General features: G+C 33.6%; 1 protein-coding gene and 1 long non-coding RNA gene across 6 annotated transcripts; both read left to right on the top strand.

The window, feature by feature from the left end:
• Window positions 1–759: 759 nt before the first annotated feature.
• Window positions 760–6,124, top strand: LOC112766094 (cytochrome P450 82A3). 4 transcript variants are annotated; one of them, XR_011875489.1, is made up of 5 exons: window positions 760–1,781; window positions 4,700–5,090; window positions 5,212–5,333; window positions 5,536–5,580; window positions 5,712–6,124. XR_011875489.1 is itself a non-coding variant. In XM_025811950.2 (4 exons), exons 1-2 carry the CDS (start codon window positions 828–830, stop codon window positions 5,327–5,329), a joined length of 1,584 nt encoding a protein of 527 aa, XP_025667735.1. In that variant the 5' UTR covers window positions 760–827; the 3' UTR covers window positions 5,330–5,333; window positions 5,536–5,580; window positions 5,712–6,124. The 4 variants fall into 4 exon arrangements, 3 of the variants coding, with proteins under 3 accessions (XP_025667735.1, XP_072079315.1, XP_025667734.1); XM_025811950.2 differs by having other exon boundaries at window positions 4,700–5,333; XM_072223214.1 differs by lacking the exon at window positions 5,712–6,124 and having other exon boundaries at window positions 5,212–5,538.
• A 5,926-nt stretch (window positions 6,125–12,050) lies between these two features.
• On the top strand, window positions 12,051–16,424 carry LOC112764868 (uncharacterized). Of its 2 annotated transcripts, XR_011875487.1 has the most exons (5): window positions 12,051–12,379; window positions 13,090–13,277; window positions 14,340–14,501; window positions 15,848–16,057; window positions 16,232–16,424. It is a non-coding gene; the product is annotated as an uncharacterized lncRNA (long non-coding RNA). The 2 variants fall into 2 exon arrangements; XR_011875488.1 differs by lacking the exon at window positions 13,090–13,277 and having other exon boundaries at window positions 12,079–12,379.
• The last annotated feature ends 1,813 nt before the right edge of the window (window positions 16,425–18,237 follow it).

The following is an 18,237-nucleotide window of genomic DNA, read 5'->3' as shown; positions in this document are numbered from 1 at the left end:
GTTTAATTTCAAACATAAAAAAAAAAAAAGAAATGCTTATAAATGAAAAATGTAAACTGCGTTTTTTCTGCTGACAGTAAATATTTTTGCTAAACTTCCATTTCATTGTTTTACATCATGCTTTTTTCCATTTGCAAAAAAATGATCCCTAAAAGTTGCTGCGCAAGAGTTTGTCCTATATGTGTGTTTAGCGTTTTCCAATAGTGACTTTCAATCATTCATCAAATGATTTAGCAACAAGATAGAGTTACCACGTAACGTTATGTAAGATATTTATTGTCAAAATGACAACATTAAAGATGCAATAGATTAAGGCGTGGTAGTAGTTTACCAGAAAGTATAGGGGTTGGTATTTTTTTTGTTAAAGTTTAGTCAATATTTAATTATAAAAAAAATAATTAATTTTATATTATTAGATATTATTTTATATTATTAAAAATATTGATAATAATTAATTAATAATTAAACATTATAAATTTTGTTGACCCTAATACTTTTCATAATTTATTTGTCGCAATATCAGAGAGATAATATTTAAAATTTATATACTATAATATTTATAATTTTATACATGTAAATATGTAATATTTATAATTATATATTTATTATATTTAAAATTATATAATTATTTTAATATAATTAATAAATATTAAATAAAATAACTTTTTGATTATTTAATTTAAACTGATTTTTAATTATTTTTTAAATATTATCGTTTACCAGCAATGGCTTCTATATAATTAAGGTAGCCTATAGATTCTTTAATTTGTGAGAAGCAAGAGCCTGCTGTGAAACAAACAAGAACTGAAGGGCTCAGAATCATAATAATGAGTTCAGTTCTGAGTTGCTTAAGCGTTACTACCAACAATCTCAGTCTCGTTTTTCTGATCTTACTTATTCCACTGCTCTTTCTTTTCCGGAGCTCCAAAGTCGGCCGCAGCCGAGGAGGCAAAGAGCCACCGTTAGCGGCGGGTGCATGGCCCATAATTGGTCATCTCTGGCTCTTCACCGGTTCCCAGCCACCTCAGAAAACTCTAGGTGCCATGGCTGACAAATACGGAGCCATATTCAGGATCAAGATCGGATCACAACGTGCTGTAGTCATCAACGACTGGAAAACCGCTAAGGAATGCTTCACCACCAACGACATTGCCCTGTCATCGCGCCCTCGGCTCATCGCTATCGAACGCCTGACGTACGACCAAGCCATGTTTGCCTTCACACCTTATGGGCCTTACTGGCGCGAAGTTCGAAGAATTGCCAACCAAGAATTGCTCTCCAATCGCCAAGTCGAGTTATCAAGCCACGTTCGCGTCTCTGAAGTAGAAGCCAGCATTAAAGCGCTTTTCAAACTGTGGGCTGAGAAGAAGAACAGCGGCTCCGGCGGGTATATTGCGGTGGAGATGAGGAAGTGGTTTGGGGAGTTGATGCTCAATACCTTTCTTAGAGTGGTTGCGGGAAAGCGGTGTTTTGGGTCAGAGGAAGAAGCACAGCGGTGTCTCAAAGCCCTGAGGGATTTCATGCGGCAGTTGGGGTTGGTTTTGGTGGGTGATGCGGTTCCTTGGCTTCGGTGGCTGGACTTTGGCGGCCACGAGAAAGCCATGAAAGAGACAGCTAAGGAAACGGACGCCATTATGGGGGAGTGGTTGGAGGAGCATCGGCGGAGAAGAGCTTGTGGCGAGGATGGGAGTCAAGATTTCATGGACGTCATGCTTTCGATTCTTGATGGTTCTGAGCTTGCAGGATTTGATGCCGATACTATCATCAAATCCACCACTTTGGTATGGATATTGTGTGTACTCCTCCTCATTATTGTTACTTCTTTTTCCTCATCTTTTAGTTGAATGATGCAAGTTAATAACACAAAAATAATAAGTTGAATAATATAAAAATTATTTTATAATATATATTTTAATACAAAAATTTTGAAAATATAAAATTATTTTAATTTAATAACACAAAAATCTAGTTTGAACAACTCATAAATTATTTTAATTTTTTATATTTATCACTACAAAATATCTGTATTTACTATTTATCTTTAATAAATTTATATATTTTTTTTATGTTTCTCTTTCAAAAGTTATAATTATTTTTAAAAAAATTATGTATATCTTCACAAAATTTCTGTGTTTATCATTTATGAATTTTAATATTTTTTCCTTAAAACGTTATGTTTTTAGTGTCAAAAAATTATCGCTATTATCGTCGTAAACTTGTGTTGTATTCTATTTTTTTAAGAGGAATGCTAGGGTCAGCAATTTTGGTGTTTTGTAATCATCAATTGACCATTAATAGTATTTTTAATGGTGTGAGATTACATCTAATGGTGGGAGATCACTCACTTTTGTTTTGATGGTTAAGTGCTGTCCAAAAAACACAAAAATTACTGGCCCCTAGACTTTTCTTTTTTTTAATTGTGTTTACTATAAAAAAATCTTTATCTATCATCAATAAAATTCTACGTTTTTCTTATATTTATCTTCAAAAAATTGTATTTCCTTTAAAAAAATTTCTATAAAAAATGTTTATATTTATCTTCGAAAAATTTATGTATTTTTTTTAATTTATGTGTTTATCTTAAAATAGTAAGTGTTTGTTGTCACAAAATTTATATTTATTTTTATATTTTCTTCATATATTTCTCTTTAAAATTTTATGTTTCTTCCCTTAAAAAAAATTTATGTATTTATCATTATAAAGTTTCTGCATTTTGTATAAAAATTTTCTGTATTCTTTCTTATGCATGTTTTTTTATTTTTTTCTTTTGTTTTTTTATTCTTCTTCCTTTTCATAAAACTTTAGAAAATATAAAAAGAAACGAACTAATAAATAAGGAGCCACTCAGATAAAGACGATTAAAACGTCTTCTTTTAAAGATATTTTTCAGTAATTAAAATTTAACATGTATAATCGATTAAATTGTATTATTTTTGTCAAAATTAGGCTAGACAAATTGATTTGACCGAAAAAATGGTGAATCAAATCTTGAACTAATCTAAATTAATATTCTTTTTTATAGAAAACGACTACAATATTCTATTATAAAAAATGGCTAAAATACTTATATTATATATATTAATTTTGAAAATCCTAAATTTTAGTCCTTTATTTTTCTATGGTAGAGTTAGAATTTAAAATTTTTAAAATATATATAATAATAAGAGTATTATAGTCATTTTTTATAAAAAAAAATAATATTAATTTAAATCAGTTTAAGATTTGATTCACCATTTTTTCGGTTAAATTAATTTGTCTAGCCTAATTTTGACATAAATAACATGATTTAATCGATTATATATAAATATCTTTAAAAAAAGACGTTTTAGGCGTCTTTATATGAGTGACTCCCAACAAATAAAACAAAAAGATACAAGAGAAAAAGAAAAACATAGAAGAAAAATGAGAAAAAGTAAAAGACCACGGAGAAAAAGAAGACTCAAGAAAAGAAGAAAAAGATGAAAAAAATAAGTTGGAAAAAGAATGAAACACATAAGATAAGGAGAAGAGAAAAAGAAGAAAGAGAGAATCTACTAAATGTTGAGCGTGTGAGTAAGATAAATAGTGAAAGACGTCTTGAGGTGCTTGGTTATAAAGTTAATTTGGTTATCCAATATTTTTATTTTTTTAAATTATTTAAGGATTAAAAATAAAATTTTAGTTCATTTAGTGTACTTATTTTAAAAATAGTTATAGTTAAAATTAAGGTAAATTCTACTAAACTTTTTTTAAAATAATATATAACTTAATTTTTATGATGTATCAATTTTTAATTGGATGATAGTTTAGTTTAATTATTAACTATATTAATAACTTGAGTTACTTCAATTTAAGTATATTTAATATCTTAATCATAATAGAATTATTTTGTAGTTAAGTTATTATTTAAAACGAATAATTATATAATTTTTTAAAATATTAATAACTAAACTTTTTTCTTTTCAAATTATTCTTCTTAAAAAAAATTTTTTTTGGATCTATTACTGTTGTCATTGTGACAAGGAAAGGTCGTTGTTGTCTTTATAAATTACATTATTTATTTCGCAAATTAAATTAACCACCGATCAAATAGAGAATGACAATTAATAGGTGTGTTTCAATTAACTATGATATATCTATAAATGATGGATGAAAATTAGCATAAATCATGAAAATTATTACTGTATGTTAGTTGCTATCAACAATTATAAATTTAAAGGTCTTCCCAGACTAATTTAACTAAATTAATGAAAAGTTGTTTAATATAAATTTATGATGTCGATGCTACTCCTCACGGTAAAATTATGAGAATAACAAAAAAATGAGGAGTGACAAAATATTTAAAGTTACGACAGTAAAAAAGTTTTGTTTTCAAAAAAAATATTTTGTTATTAATATTTTAAAAACTTATATAATTATCTATTTTAAATAATAATTTAATTACAAAATAATTTTGTTATAATTAAAATATTAATTCTAATTAAATTCAAATAACTTAAATTATTAATATAGTTAATAATCAAATTAAGATATCGTTCCATTAAAAGTTAATATATCATAATGAACAAATTACCTATTATTTTAAGGAGTGTGATAGAATTTACTTGGAATTAAATCAATCCGACAAGAGATTACAAGGCCATTATTACTTTTCTATATTTTTAGTTTTTACCCATTTTTACTTAAGAAAATATTGTCTTCTGGAAACTGTGCATTGCAGATTCTGATGGGAGCATCGATTGACACCACTGCAGGAACTCTTATATGGATCCTATCTTGTATGTTGAACAATAGAGCCACTATAGAACAAGCACATAAGGAGTTGGACTCCCATGTTGGTAAAGAAAGACTTGTAAAAGAAACCGACATAAGTAAGTTGGTGTACATTCAAGCCATCGTTAAAGAGACATTAAGGCTATACCCTACAGCAATTTTCTCAGGACCTCGTGAGTTTGCGGATGATTGCTTTGTTAATGGCTACTACATTCCGAAAGGAACGCAACTAGTCACAAATTTATGGAAGATTCACACGGATCCCAGCATTTGGTCAGACCCATTGGAATTTAAGCCAGAGAGATTTCTTACCACTCACAAAGATGTTGATGTCAGAGGTAACCACTTTGAGTTGATCCCATTTGGAAGTGGAAGAAGAATCTGTGTCGGATTATCGTTTGCCATGCCTATGATTCATCTAACTTTGGCTACTTTCTTGCAATCATTTGAATTTTCAAGGCCATCTGATGAACCAATTGATATGAGCGAAGACTTTGGCCTCACAATCATGAAATCTAGTCCACTTGATGTTCTCATCAAGCCACGCCTTTCTTCCAGGCTTTACGATTTAGCATGATCAGGTGATCATGTTGCTTGTTGAAATAATTTGTATTGACCGGGTCAAGAGGGTTGCTTAACCAGAAAACCATTCATAGAAAGGACCTATTAGTCTATTACCTATTAAGTTACATGAATAATGCATAGTTTGCTTTGTAATAATTTTCGTCATCTTGTTATAAATATGTACGGTATCAATTAATAAAGGCTTGATTTTGTGTGTAGAAAGTTGAACAAAGCTGATCGACCCTCCCAAGAGAGAAGCAAAAGGTACGATTAAACAATTCACTTGTGGAGATCTTTCCAAATATTTACACAGTTGACTTGGGATTTTATTCAAAGAATAATGTAAAATTTAATAATATCGACAGTATTTATTAATTTATTATTATTTGAAACAGGGATGAGTGGTGTAGTGGGACGACGAAATTGAAAAAGTTTTGGTAAAAATACACATATTTCGTTTATAAGATAGAGCCAAATAAAAGGCGAAGACTCTGGTGTAGAAGGGAGTGTGGCTTCTATACATGTAGAAATGTTGTGGTATTGTGAGATGATGACAGGTGTTCATAGAAAAATAGATTCTGCGCTGTTGCAAGTCATGTGAAGGACGTGTTCAGCATTCATCAAGTGAGCAGTACGTTAGTTTTCGTTGGTGATTAAGTGGATTAACACTAATTAGCATTCCAATGATAACGGACCTGATGATGGTCTGAATTTTTTTTTTGGTTAAAGAGGAGGCACTGCTAAGTCCAAAGTGTAGATTCTGCTGATTACAAAAAAATTTTTAATAAAACGGATTCGGTATAAATAAGATGGACCATGAGAGAATTTTTTATTGTCATTTGAACTAGTAAAAGAAACCAAAAAACAAAAAGAAAACTTAAGAAGATGATGCTTTTAAAATAGAAAGGAATGCAGCAGAAATGCCAAAAAAAAAAAGTTATTTTGTCGAAGTTATTTAAGTAAGATTTATTTAAGTAATAGAATTAGCTCACACAAGTTAAAAAAAAAAAAGCAAAACAATTTCGTCGAAATTAAAGCTGCTTATTTCCTTTAACCATTTTAAATATTTCACAAAATTTCAATATTTTTATCCATCCTCATAAACACCATAGTTTAACTCTAAATAATATACAATTTTAGTTTAAATACTAGTACAATTTTTTAATATTATCTCTAATTCCACAATTTTAATTTTTCACTTGTATAGCTCAAATTTACTACTAATTATCTCAGACACAATTTATAATTTATCAATCCCGCTACGTTATCAACAGCATTTCTGTTCACTTCTGCCAACTCGTATTTATGACGGTGTTTAATAGAAGTGTCTTTGTGGATGTGTCTAATAAAAATGTCTTTTCTATGATTGTGTCTAATAGAAATGTCTTTATATATGTATTTTTGGATGTGTCTCCTTATACATGTATTTAAAATATAATAATTAATTATTGTTGATAATAAATTAGCAGATAATATATTGATACCCTATACTTTTCCATAATTTATTATTCATTTTATTTTTAAAAATTAATCATTTTAATTTCGTATAACCTAATCCTTTCCAAAATCAAGCTTATTATCTATACAGACCGATCTAATAAGAAAATTATTCCACTACAAGAAAAAGCGTTTTTTTCGACGCCAAAAATCGACGACTATTTCTGCCGTCGATAATTATCGACGGCTTGCTGTCAATATTACTAAAAATTATAATAAAAAAATTAAATATTAAAATCGACAGCTTGGTCGTCGATATTTTTATGATGTATTAATTTTTTTTCTATTATCGTCATATCATCGATGCACCAGAAGTCGAAAATAAAATCAACGAATATAGCGTTTATTTTATTATTTAAAATATCGACAACGTTGCCGTCGATAAATGTGAACGGTCTTAATTGCTTTCCAAAATGGAATGGACGGTGTAAATTTAATCTATAAAAGAGACGCTAGATGTGTTGTTTTTTTTTAAATTAAAATCGACGAGTATGTCGTCTATTTTATTATTTTAAATATCGACAATGTTGCTGTCGATAAATTTAAATGGTTAAGATTGTTCTCTAAAATGGAATGAACGGTGTAAATTTAATTTATAAAATAGACGCTATATATGTTGTTTTTTTTAAATTAAAATCGATAAATTAACCGTCAATTTTTATCACTAAAAACATGTTAGAGAATCATTAGCATCAATTAGGATCACTTAGTATCGTCTATATTTATGTAGTATATCTGTATATTAATTATAGGATTCTATGCCTTTATTACTCTGATTCATTTAGCAGCTATAAATACCTCTTGTATATTGTACTTTCTATCACAACTCAATAATACACTTTTCATATTATTCTCTCAGTCTCTTGTTTCTAACATGGTATCAAGAGCTTAGGTCTTTTTTTTTCCGATGAATCTTAGTTCATAGCCCCTTTGTTTTTCCTTGTCGGCAGTGTTCTTTGGCCTCCTTTTTCGTTCTCTTTTTGACGCTTTGGTTCGTCATCCCCATAACCATCTTGTTCGTCTTGTCGCCGTGATTCCAACGAAACCAGAACCGTCGCCATCCGCCTCGGAACGCGCCTCCACGCGCCGCCGAAAGTCGCTGCCACGACCAGTTTGATCTTCCCTCCCGCTGCCACTCATGCCTCTTTGATCGCAATTTTCGAGCTGTTTCCGACGCTTTGGTTTGTCACCTCCAGTATCATCGTGTTCTTCTCTCCGTCAGCTTTCCAACGCCGCCGAGATCGCCGCCAAAGACCACCGCACGCGCCTCCACGCGCCGTCAGAACATCGCTGTCCACCACCATTTTTTCTCATCCAGAAGCTTCAGCAGCCGTTGGATCTTCGTTCAGATCGGACGTCCCTGGAGCGTCCACGTGTCACCCGGTAAGCTGGTTGGCAACCCTGACCCGCGATGACCCGACCCGACCCTGCCTTGACCCGCGTGCCACCTGTGCGCCAGCGTGCCCCCCTTCCGCCTATCCGGTGCTGCCACGTGGCGCTGACGCATCGCTGACGTGGCAGACAAGTGGGACCCTCCCTAAGGTTTTTTGGTGAGCTCTTTCCGATTTTGCCATCCGTTTCCTCATTTTCTGCTCCGAAATTGCACTTTTTCTCTCCTCTCCTTGTTCTCTATGACTACTTTTATGGAAAAATCAGATGTTTTTGCTACCACAGACAGAAAGGGGGCCTTCTGTCGCAACTGTAACCGTTTCGGGCACCCGTTCTCCAGCTGTCCCTCTGTTGAATGTCGCACATGCCACCAGAAAGGGCATATTAGCTACCATTGTTCACAGTTGTTCTGCCGTTATTGCAAGCTCTCGGGACATTTGCTTACTACCTGTCCTACTCGTCCACCACGTCCTGCGCCTGCTTCTGCTGTTGCTGCTACTACTGAACCTACCACTGTCTCTCTATCTGATATTGCATCTCTTCTACAGCGTCTTCTCTCTGTTTCTGGTAATACCCCTGCTGCTTTATCGAGCCCTCCAGGTACTTCTAAATGGTACTTTGACTCGGGTTGCTTTAATCACATGTCTCCGTTGCGTAATATTTTCTCGTCCATGTCTGCAACTACACATGGACCTTCTGTCAATACTGCAAATGGCTCCCTCTTGCATGCAACACACAAGGGTTCTATATCTCAGTCATCTCTTACTCTTCCTGATACTTACTACATTCCCAAATTAAACTTCAATCTTATTTCTGTTGGTCAACTTGTTGATCTGGGTTTTGACGTCACCTTTTCTGTTTCTGGTTGTCGTGTACAGGATCCTCGGACGGGACAGATCATCGGGACTGGACGTAAGGTCGGAAGGTTGTTTGAACTCGAAAGTCTTCATATTCCTCCTGTACCAAATCTCTGTGCTGCTTCTTCTCCCTCTACCCTTCACTTATGGCATCAACGTCTTGCCCACACCTCCTTAGGAAAACTGCGTCCTCTTGTATCTCAGGGTATTTTAGGTCAGGTTCCGAATGAATCTTTTGACTGTATTTCTTGCCAAACTGCCAAACAACCTGCTTTATCTTTTCACAATAATTCATCTCTTGCTTGCTCTCCTTTTGATCTCATTCACTCTGATGTTTGGGGCCCCGCTCCCACTGCCTCTATGGGCGGAGCTCGATACTTTGTTGTTTTCATTGATGATTATTCCCGTTTTACTTGGGTTTATTTGATGACTAATCGCCATGAGTTACCTCAGATCTATATCACCTTTGCTACTATGATTAAAACTCAGTTTTCCAAGGCCATTAAGGTTTTCCGACGTGATAATGCTATGGAATACCGTGATTCCAAACTCTTAGCCTTTCTTGCAGAACAGGGTACTCTGTCTGAATTTTCTTGTCCTGGTACGTCTCAACAAAATGGTAGAGCTGAACGCAAACACCGTCACATTCTTGACTCCGTCCGTGCAATGCTCCTTTCCTCTTCGTGTCCTGAGCGTACTTGGGGTGAAGCTGTTCTTACTGCTGTTCATGTTATCAATAGACTCCCTTCTTCTGTTCTTGGTAATGTTACTCCCTTTGAGCGTCTTTTTCATACCCCCCCAGATTACAGTTCTCTTCGAGTTTTCGGTTGTGTATGTTTTGTTCTTCTTCAGCCTCATGAACATAGTAAACTTGAACCTCGGGCTCGTATGTGTTGTTTTCTTGGTTATGGCACTGAACACAAGGGTTATCGTTGTTGGGATCCTCTTTCTAAACGTATTCGTATATCTCGTCATGTTGTCTTTTGGGAGCACCACATGTTTTCTCGGTTCTCATCCTTTGAGTCGATTCCTACTACTCAGTCACCTTTGTTTACTAACCCCAATGTTGATCTTTTTCCTAGTGATGATTCTACAGGTTCTATCTCGAGTGACCCTCCACAGCCTCCTGTTCCTCCGCCTTCTCCATTTCCCGATGATTCCAGACCGGACGATGATCCTGCTCCTACCGTCATGCCTCCTCCTCCCGCTCGTTCTTCTAGGGTAAGGAATCCACCTCCTCATCTTCTTGATTACCATTGCTTTTCTACTATTCTTCATCAACATGAACCTAAGACATTCAGAGAAGCCTCCTCAAATCCAAATTGGCAACAAGCAATGCAAGAAGAATTACAGGCACTTGAAAAAGCACACACTTGGGATCTGGTTGATCCTCCTTCTGATCAGGAAGTTGTGGGCAGTAGATGGGTATACAAGATCAAGACTCGCTCTGATGGCTCTATTGACCGTTATAAGGCCCGCTTGGTTGCTCAAGGTTGTACGCAAGAGTATGGTATTGATTATGAAGAGACTTTTGCCCCTGTCGCTCGCCTTACGTCTGTTCGAGCTCTTCTTGCCATTGCCGCGGTTAAAAAATGGTCTCTCAGTCAGATGGATGTGAAGAATGCATTTCTTAATGGGGATTTGAAAAAGACAGTCTATATGAAACCACCTCCGGGATATCCTTGTCCTTCTGATAAGGTTTGTCTCCTTCGCAAGGCACTTTATGGACTTAAGCAAGCTCCTCGTGAATGGTTTGACAAGTTCAGCACTACCATATGCAGTCTTGGTTTTACTTCTAGCCCTCATGAGAATGCGCTCTTCATTCGTAAAAGCGAACGTGGAGTTGTTCTTCTACTTTTGTATGTTGATGACATGATAATCACTGGGGATGATGTTGATGGTATCTCTGCTCTCAAGGCCTCACTTCACCGTACTTTTGAGATGAAAGATCTTGGTTCTCTCAGGTATTTTCTTGGTCTTGAGGTCATCTCCACCGATGATGGCATCTATCTCTCTCAGGCTAAGTATGCTTCAGATCTTCTTGCTCGCGCTGGGATTACAGATAGTCGCACTGAGTCTACTCCTCTTGAGCCTAATGTTCGATTTACCCCTATGGATGGCACTGTTTTGGATAATCCGACACTTTATCGCCAGTTAGTTGGAGGTCTCGTCTACTTGACTGTCACCCGACCAGACATTGCCTATCCGGTTCATGTCCTCAGCCAGTTCTTGTCAGCTCCTCGTACTACTCACTATGCGGCAGTTCTTCGCATTCTTCGGTATGTCAAAGGCACTCTATTTCATGGCCTTCATTTTTCTGCCCATTCCTCTTTGACCCTTCAGGCATACTCTGATGCTGATTGGGCTGGTGATCCCACTGATCGTCGTTCTACTACTGGTTACTGTTTGTTTCTTGGCGACGCTCTCATCTCTTGGCGTGCTAAGAAGCAAACATTCACTGCTCGCTCAAGCACAGAAGCTGAGTACCGTGCCCTCGCTGACACCACTGCTGAGGTTATCTCAGTTCGTTGGCTTCTCGAAGATCTGGGTGCTCTTCAGTCGTCTCCTACTGATGTTTTTTGTGATAACCGCAGTGCTATTCAGATTGCCCATAATGATGTGTTTCATGAACGCACCAAACACATTGAGATTGATTGTCACTTTGTTCGACAACGTATCCTTATTGATGCTGTTCGTCTCATTGCCGTTGGGACACTGGATCAGACTGCTGATATCTTCACGAAAGCTCATCACCCGACTCGCTTTCGGACTTTGTTATCCAAACTCAAGTTGGTATCCTTAGCTCCCACTTGAGTTTGAGGGGGGATGTTAGAGAATCATTAGCATCAATTAGGATCACTTAGTATCGTCTATATTTATGTAGTATATCTGTATATTAATTATAGGATTCTATGCCTTTATTACTCTGATTCATTTAGCAGCTATAAATACCTCTTGTATATTGTACTTTCTATCACAACTCAATAATACACTTTTCATATTATTCTCTCAGTCTCTTGTTTCTAACAAAACATATGTTTCCGCGTCCACTCCCGCGTCCAAAGTTCAAAGACGCAAACTCCCCCAAATTCCCTTGTTCAACCCGTGCCCACCACCAACACCTCCTTCTCCCTCTGCCGAAGCTTCCACGGCCCCTCGCCGGTGCAACTGTAGGATCTGGTCCCTGCTTTCTTGCATATCTCGCACACGAAACAGTTCTTCGCCATTAGTAACTTTGGCGATAGAGCTATTACTTCTGCCTCTGGATCTGCATGCTTCAATTCATCAATTCACATATATAATAACAGATTTCAAGCTAGGTATTCTTTAATTTCTTGCCTGGTCTTCTTGGTTGACTTCGCTTTCTCTTCACTACTGCTGGAATTGAATTAGGGTTTCGGTAACTAGAAGGAGCTGCTGCTGATGAAGACATCATCATGATTGATGAAATATGCTTTATTTATTGCTTGGTTTGAATAAGCTAAGCATGAGATGCATGATACATAATTACAATTATAATTACAGTTTTAAGACTAAGAATCGAAATCCAAAAACCCTCCATTCATCAATTTTGTTTGTAGCTACCTTTAGTTAGTGATAACAACTTTATATTAAGTTAGTTATGTATAGTTAGTCATTACTATAATTAGCTGAACTCTTTCTTTCTATCGTAACTAAGAATTCAATTCATAATCAATGTTATTCTGATTTTCTCTTTGATAGCAGATTCACCTCTACTTTCATTTTGCATATTACGACTCAATTTCTTTCCTTGATCTCTAGTACCTAACATCCTTCTTCACACTGATCTCTTATTGGATCTAAAGTAATTATATTAGTCTTTTTTATAATTTGAGCATGAGTAATTATTATATCATTATAATTCTTATTATTTTGACATTAACTAATATGCTACATAATCTCTTATGAAAGCTTATTTTGCCACACAGCACACTACACTACAACTACTACTTTCGGCAGAATAGAAAAGTATATAATATAAAAGCCTCTTGCTAACTACTACTTTCAGGTTGATTTCTCTCCCTTTAGCTGATGGTGTCTTGCTTGAGTTGTAAGAATTAAAGTGAAGAAAAATACTAAAATATAATGAGAGTGCCTCATATTGGGCTTGTTTAATTAATAAGTAATGAGAAGCAATGGTATAGAAGAAGAAGAAGATAGAAAGCAAAGTTAATGGGACCTTGAAGTACATGCAGGGTGAGTTACTATATATATTATAGGCATTGGGGTTGGGCCTTTAATTTGCTTTAAGAGAATGTGGAGTCAGCATATGTCTATTCTCAAAAGAGTAAAAATTGATAACAAGTATAACAAGTACAGATAGCAAATCATTTATTCTTGGTTTGGATGCATATTATATTTCTAGTCATTTGTGCTTGCATTTGTTAGTTACTTGCTCTGTTCACTCTTTGTTATTTTTGGATTGTATTTTAATAACACTTAACAGCTGATGGAAGTAGTAATAACTTAATTCAAACTTTAGTTTGGATTCTAAATCCAACTCTTTCCAATAACAATCGAATGGTTTTTAAGATTTATTATGTCTTGATATAAGTACTAAGGTACCTTGTTCAATTACTACCACAAAAAGCTCTTATCCTGTTTTGGAAATGCAAGTGTATGCTTATTGATTTAGCAACCAAACTCTTAGATTCCTATCATATTTGCAAACAATGACCATTCATTCATGATACCAAGTGGTCATGGTAGGTGACACATTATTCACTATTCAGTGTTGGCAACTTGATTCAGCCTCAAAAGTGTTTGAACATTTAGTGGCTAATTTGTTTTGCTTTAAGACAAAAGACATGATTTCAAAAGACATAAGTAAAGCTGCCTTGTCCATCTGCAAGATCAACTTGTTACACTTGAATTGAAAATTCATATATTATAAATCATATCTATAAATTTTTATAATCCGACATTGTTTAAATCACCTTCTATATACATATTCTTGATCAGAAACTTCACAAATTCATTAATTATGTTTATATTTTCATGGTATCATTCAAATTAACTATGCCCTGTTTCAAATGGCAATACCTTATAGTATTTAAGACACATTAAAATTAAAATGAGCTATTGTACCTTATCAGTTTTTGGAATTAGTTTCCTTAGACTTGTAAGCTGTGCATTGATCCGGTCCCTGCGCCACTTCTCGGCCTGACTGTGGCTCTTGGAAGCACTAGCATATGGGAAGAACTAAGGTAATAACCTGCATGGGTGATTCTAATTGAACTTGTGGCTCTCTTATTACAGCTTGATATTGCTGTACTTCAGTTTCAAAATCAAAAGCTTATGCAGAAATTAGAAACGCAGAAGCTAGAGCATACAGCTCTTGAGAATAAATTTTCTCAAATGAAGGAGAGGCAACAGTCATATGACTCTGCTTTAACAGTGGTTAAGAAAAACTGGGAACAGGTAATTTATTTTGTGTTTCATTTTTTACTCCTTAAGTTCAAATATTCTATGCTTTAATTTGTCTAATGATTTGTATCACAATCACTTGCTGGGCAATATCCGCTTTCCGCAATCTATTGAAGTTCTGTCTTTGATCCTTCTTAGTTATTGCATTAATTGGACACCAAGCAATGTCATATGAATTGATATGATATGGTTGAAAAATTATGAAATCTAGGTAGCTGAGATAACCAGCATAATGATTTTGCAGTCTTTACATTATTCAAGATGATATTGTTACATTATTGCAGACATTGCATTACATTATTATTTAAGATACTGCTTATAAATATAAATAACATACATGTTATTGTTAAAATAGAAATGCTTATAGAGTGTAAGTGTTGTGCATCACAGATGATATTTAGCCAGTGCTAACTCATAGTTATTTGCAACGGATTGGAAAAAATGGGTTGTTAAAAGGGAATTGCTAGTGGATGAAAGATAACCATTGATAATGCTTATGAATTCTTAGTGCAGGGCTCCCTGTGTTCAAGGCTGTTTTCACTGTTTCATTGCTTCTTACTCTAACCTATACATTCTTATTCCCTTTATTGATTTGATAATTGTTTGCAGTGTAGTTACTTATTTAATTGGTGCTTTTATTGAGAGTAGATTGGATCCATGGCAGATGAGTGGATTGCATACACGCAAAGCCAACTCACAAGCATGGATTCATCTTTGCGTTCTATTGAGAAAATGTTGCGTGAGACTCATAAGTTGAAATAGAAGAACACTGATTACATTTTCGTATTGGAATATGAGTTTTGAAGGTCATGGTTCATCAATTATAATCCCTTGTCCATACCATGTAGATGTATATATATAAATGAGTATCATAAGCTATTGTCTTCTACTATTTGTACTAGAGAATCTTTCATGGCCTCAGAGGACTTTTGCATGAATTATATGTATTGTTTACTTGTCAATTGATTGGTGTATTAGTCTACTATTATTCTAAGTTTGCTAATTCTGAATGGTGTGCTAGTCTTATTCCTTATTTTAGTCAAATATCTTAAGTTTCATTAAAAATTTCATGCTTTGAGTGAATTTTTTTTCTTAAAAGAGTTGTATATTTTGATTTTGTTTGTACTAGGGTAAGCAACCATAAATTAAAGTATTTGTTTAATCTCTTTATTTGAAGATATTGAATTCAAAGCTTATGCCTCTGTTCTAATAAATTACTTAGTACATGGCTTTAAGTCATCATCAATTTTATTTAATATATAATTTATCTATGATCAGTATTGTATAATTTATCTTTGTAAATATATAATTTTAATATGTTTTGGTCATTGTTATTGTAGGCAAACAATGTTGATGAGACAGATTTATGTCTTGGGAGGCAGAAATGGTGAGATAAGTGTCTTGTTGTCCAGAAACTTCGTAGAGGCACACTCAATTCTGCAGGGTTCAAAGCAAAAATATCACAAATTTTCTTGTACAAGAACCAATAACGGTAGCAGCAATAACCCATGTTACACCTGCCAATAATGTTTCAACCACTGATCTTCCAGGTTATTATTTATACTTGTAGAATATATAATATAATAATATGTGTGACATCATTTTCTTTAAAAAAAAATAAAAAAGAAACTTGTTGTATATAGCTCAATTTTATTCAATACCAATTGTTATATATAATGATTCCTTCTTCTTCTTTTATTTTTTAATTTATTTTTTATTAATAGTTTCTAAATGGCAAAGTTCGGCTGCTATTGTAACAATGGTTACTGGAGAGCAATCTTTGGACGCTGCTAGCGCTGAGACTGGTACATATTATGTAACCATTATTATTTTATATTTAATACCTTGTTTTTTTTTCATTTGGCAGAAAGAAATCTAACATATTTTGCTATATATAAGCATAATTTCTGTTACTAATTTGTGATTATAGTGTTTTTCTATTATATTATTTGGGTTTATTAATATTATTATTATTATTATTAGTATCTACTTTAAATTAAGATAGACAAAAAAAAAATTTGTCGGTATTTAAATAATAAAATCAACGGCAACTGTTTCGATTTTATTGGATCAAATATTGACGCCCTGTCTGTTAATTTTAATAAGCATATTATAAACAAAAATCGATGGAAACTGTGTCGGTTTTATTGGATCAAATATCGACAGCTGGTTTGTCCGTTTTAGTAAGCATATTATCGACGAAAATGTTGTCAATTTTATTGAATCAAATATCGACGAAATGGCGTCGATTTTATATAATAATATCGACGGCAATGTCGTCGATTTTAGTAAGAACGTAAAATCCTCACACTCATATTACAGACAGAAGAGCGGTCGATTTTATTAAATTATTATCGATGGCTAGGCAAGCCGTCGATTTTATTAGCATTTTAAAAAATCGACAAGCTTAATAGCGACCACCTCCGCCGTCTATTTTGCCGTCGAATTTTAATATTATCGACGGTTAAGCCGTCGATTTGGCCGTTGATTTTAACGATATTTCTTGTAGTGTTCATGCTATTATCTACTATATTTTTTCAGCATTGTTAACAAACCAACTTTATCTAATCCCATTATGCACTAAATCTCTATAAACCAAAATGAATTTCTTTTTCTTTTCATCCATTTTATTTTCTTCTTTCCCCTCCTTGCATCCAATGTTTTTTTTTTTTGGCATTTATGCTGCATTCCTTTCTATTTCAAAAGCATCATTTTCTTAATTTTTCTTTTTTTTTTTGTTTCTTTTACTAGCTCAAATGACAATACAAAATCCTCTCATGACCCATCTTATTTATATCGAGTCTGTTTTATTAAAAAATATTTTTGTAATCAGCAGGATCTACATCTTGAACTTAGCAATGCCTCCTCTTTAACAAAAAGAAAATTCAAACCATCATCGAGTCCATTATCATTGAATGCTAATTAGTGTTAATCCACTTAATCACCAACGAAAATTAACATACTGCTCACGTGATGAACGCTGAACACGTACTGCACATGACTTGCAACAGCACATAATCTATTTTTCTATGAACACCTGTCATCATCTCACAATGCCACAACATTTCTACATGTATAGAAGCCACACCCCTTCTACACCAGAGTCCTCGCCCAAATAAAATTATGTCTTATCTCATTTACAGTGTAAATAAGATACGTATATAATTATTTCGTTTACACATTAAATGACATAAATTAAGCAGCACAAATTAATAAATAAATTATAAATTACATATATCCATAAATAAAATATTTATTTAAAAAAAAACTCCAATAGAGGAGGAAGACTAATTAAAAGGAAAAATTATTAGGTGTTCGATCTCATTATAAATTATAACTTTTACAATAATGTATTAATAACTAATTAATTATGAAAAGTTATACATTAATGACGTTTGGTACAATTTTTTAGATATGTTTTTAACTTTTCTTCTTCTCAAAAGTTATTTTATCATTTCTATTTTTTACACAACTTTAAAATAAGTACTTCTATGATAATTTTTTCAACACAAAATAACTTTTTTATAAACTACTTTTAATATAAGTTTTTATGTTTTAGGTTTTTTTTTTCAAAAGAACTTAATTAAGTTGTTTATCCAAACTGGTCTTAATTGGGCTGCAAATAAATCTAAAAATATCCATCCAAAATCAACACAATAATAACATATTGAAAGAACTGAAGATTGATGGTTTAGAGGTTATAGTAAACTCTCGTTGCAAGTATAGTTAC

This window comes from Arachis hypogaea, chromosome 17 (assembly GCF_003086295.3).
Source record: "Arachis hypogaea cultivar Tifrunner chromosome 17, arahy.Tifrunner.gnm2.J5K5, whole genome shotgun sequence".
Taxonomy (NCBI): domain Eukaryota; kingdom Viridiplantae; phylum Streptophyta; class Magnoliopsida; order Fabales; family Fabaceae; genus Arachis; species Arachis hypogaea.
This window is presented reverse-complemented; position numbering and strand designations above follow the sequence as displayed.

Coding starts and splice junctions, on each gene's coding strand:
- LOC112766094 (XM_025811950.2), top strand. CDS start 828: ATGAGTTCAGTTCTGAGTTGCTTAAGCGTTACTACCAACAATCTCAGT. Junction 1,782..4,699: donor TCATCAAATCCACCACTTTG/GTATGGATATTG, acceptor TGTGCATTGCAG/ATTCTGATGGGAGCATCGAT.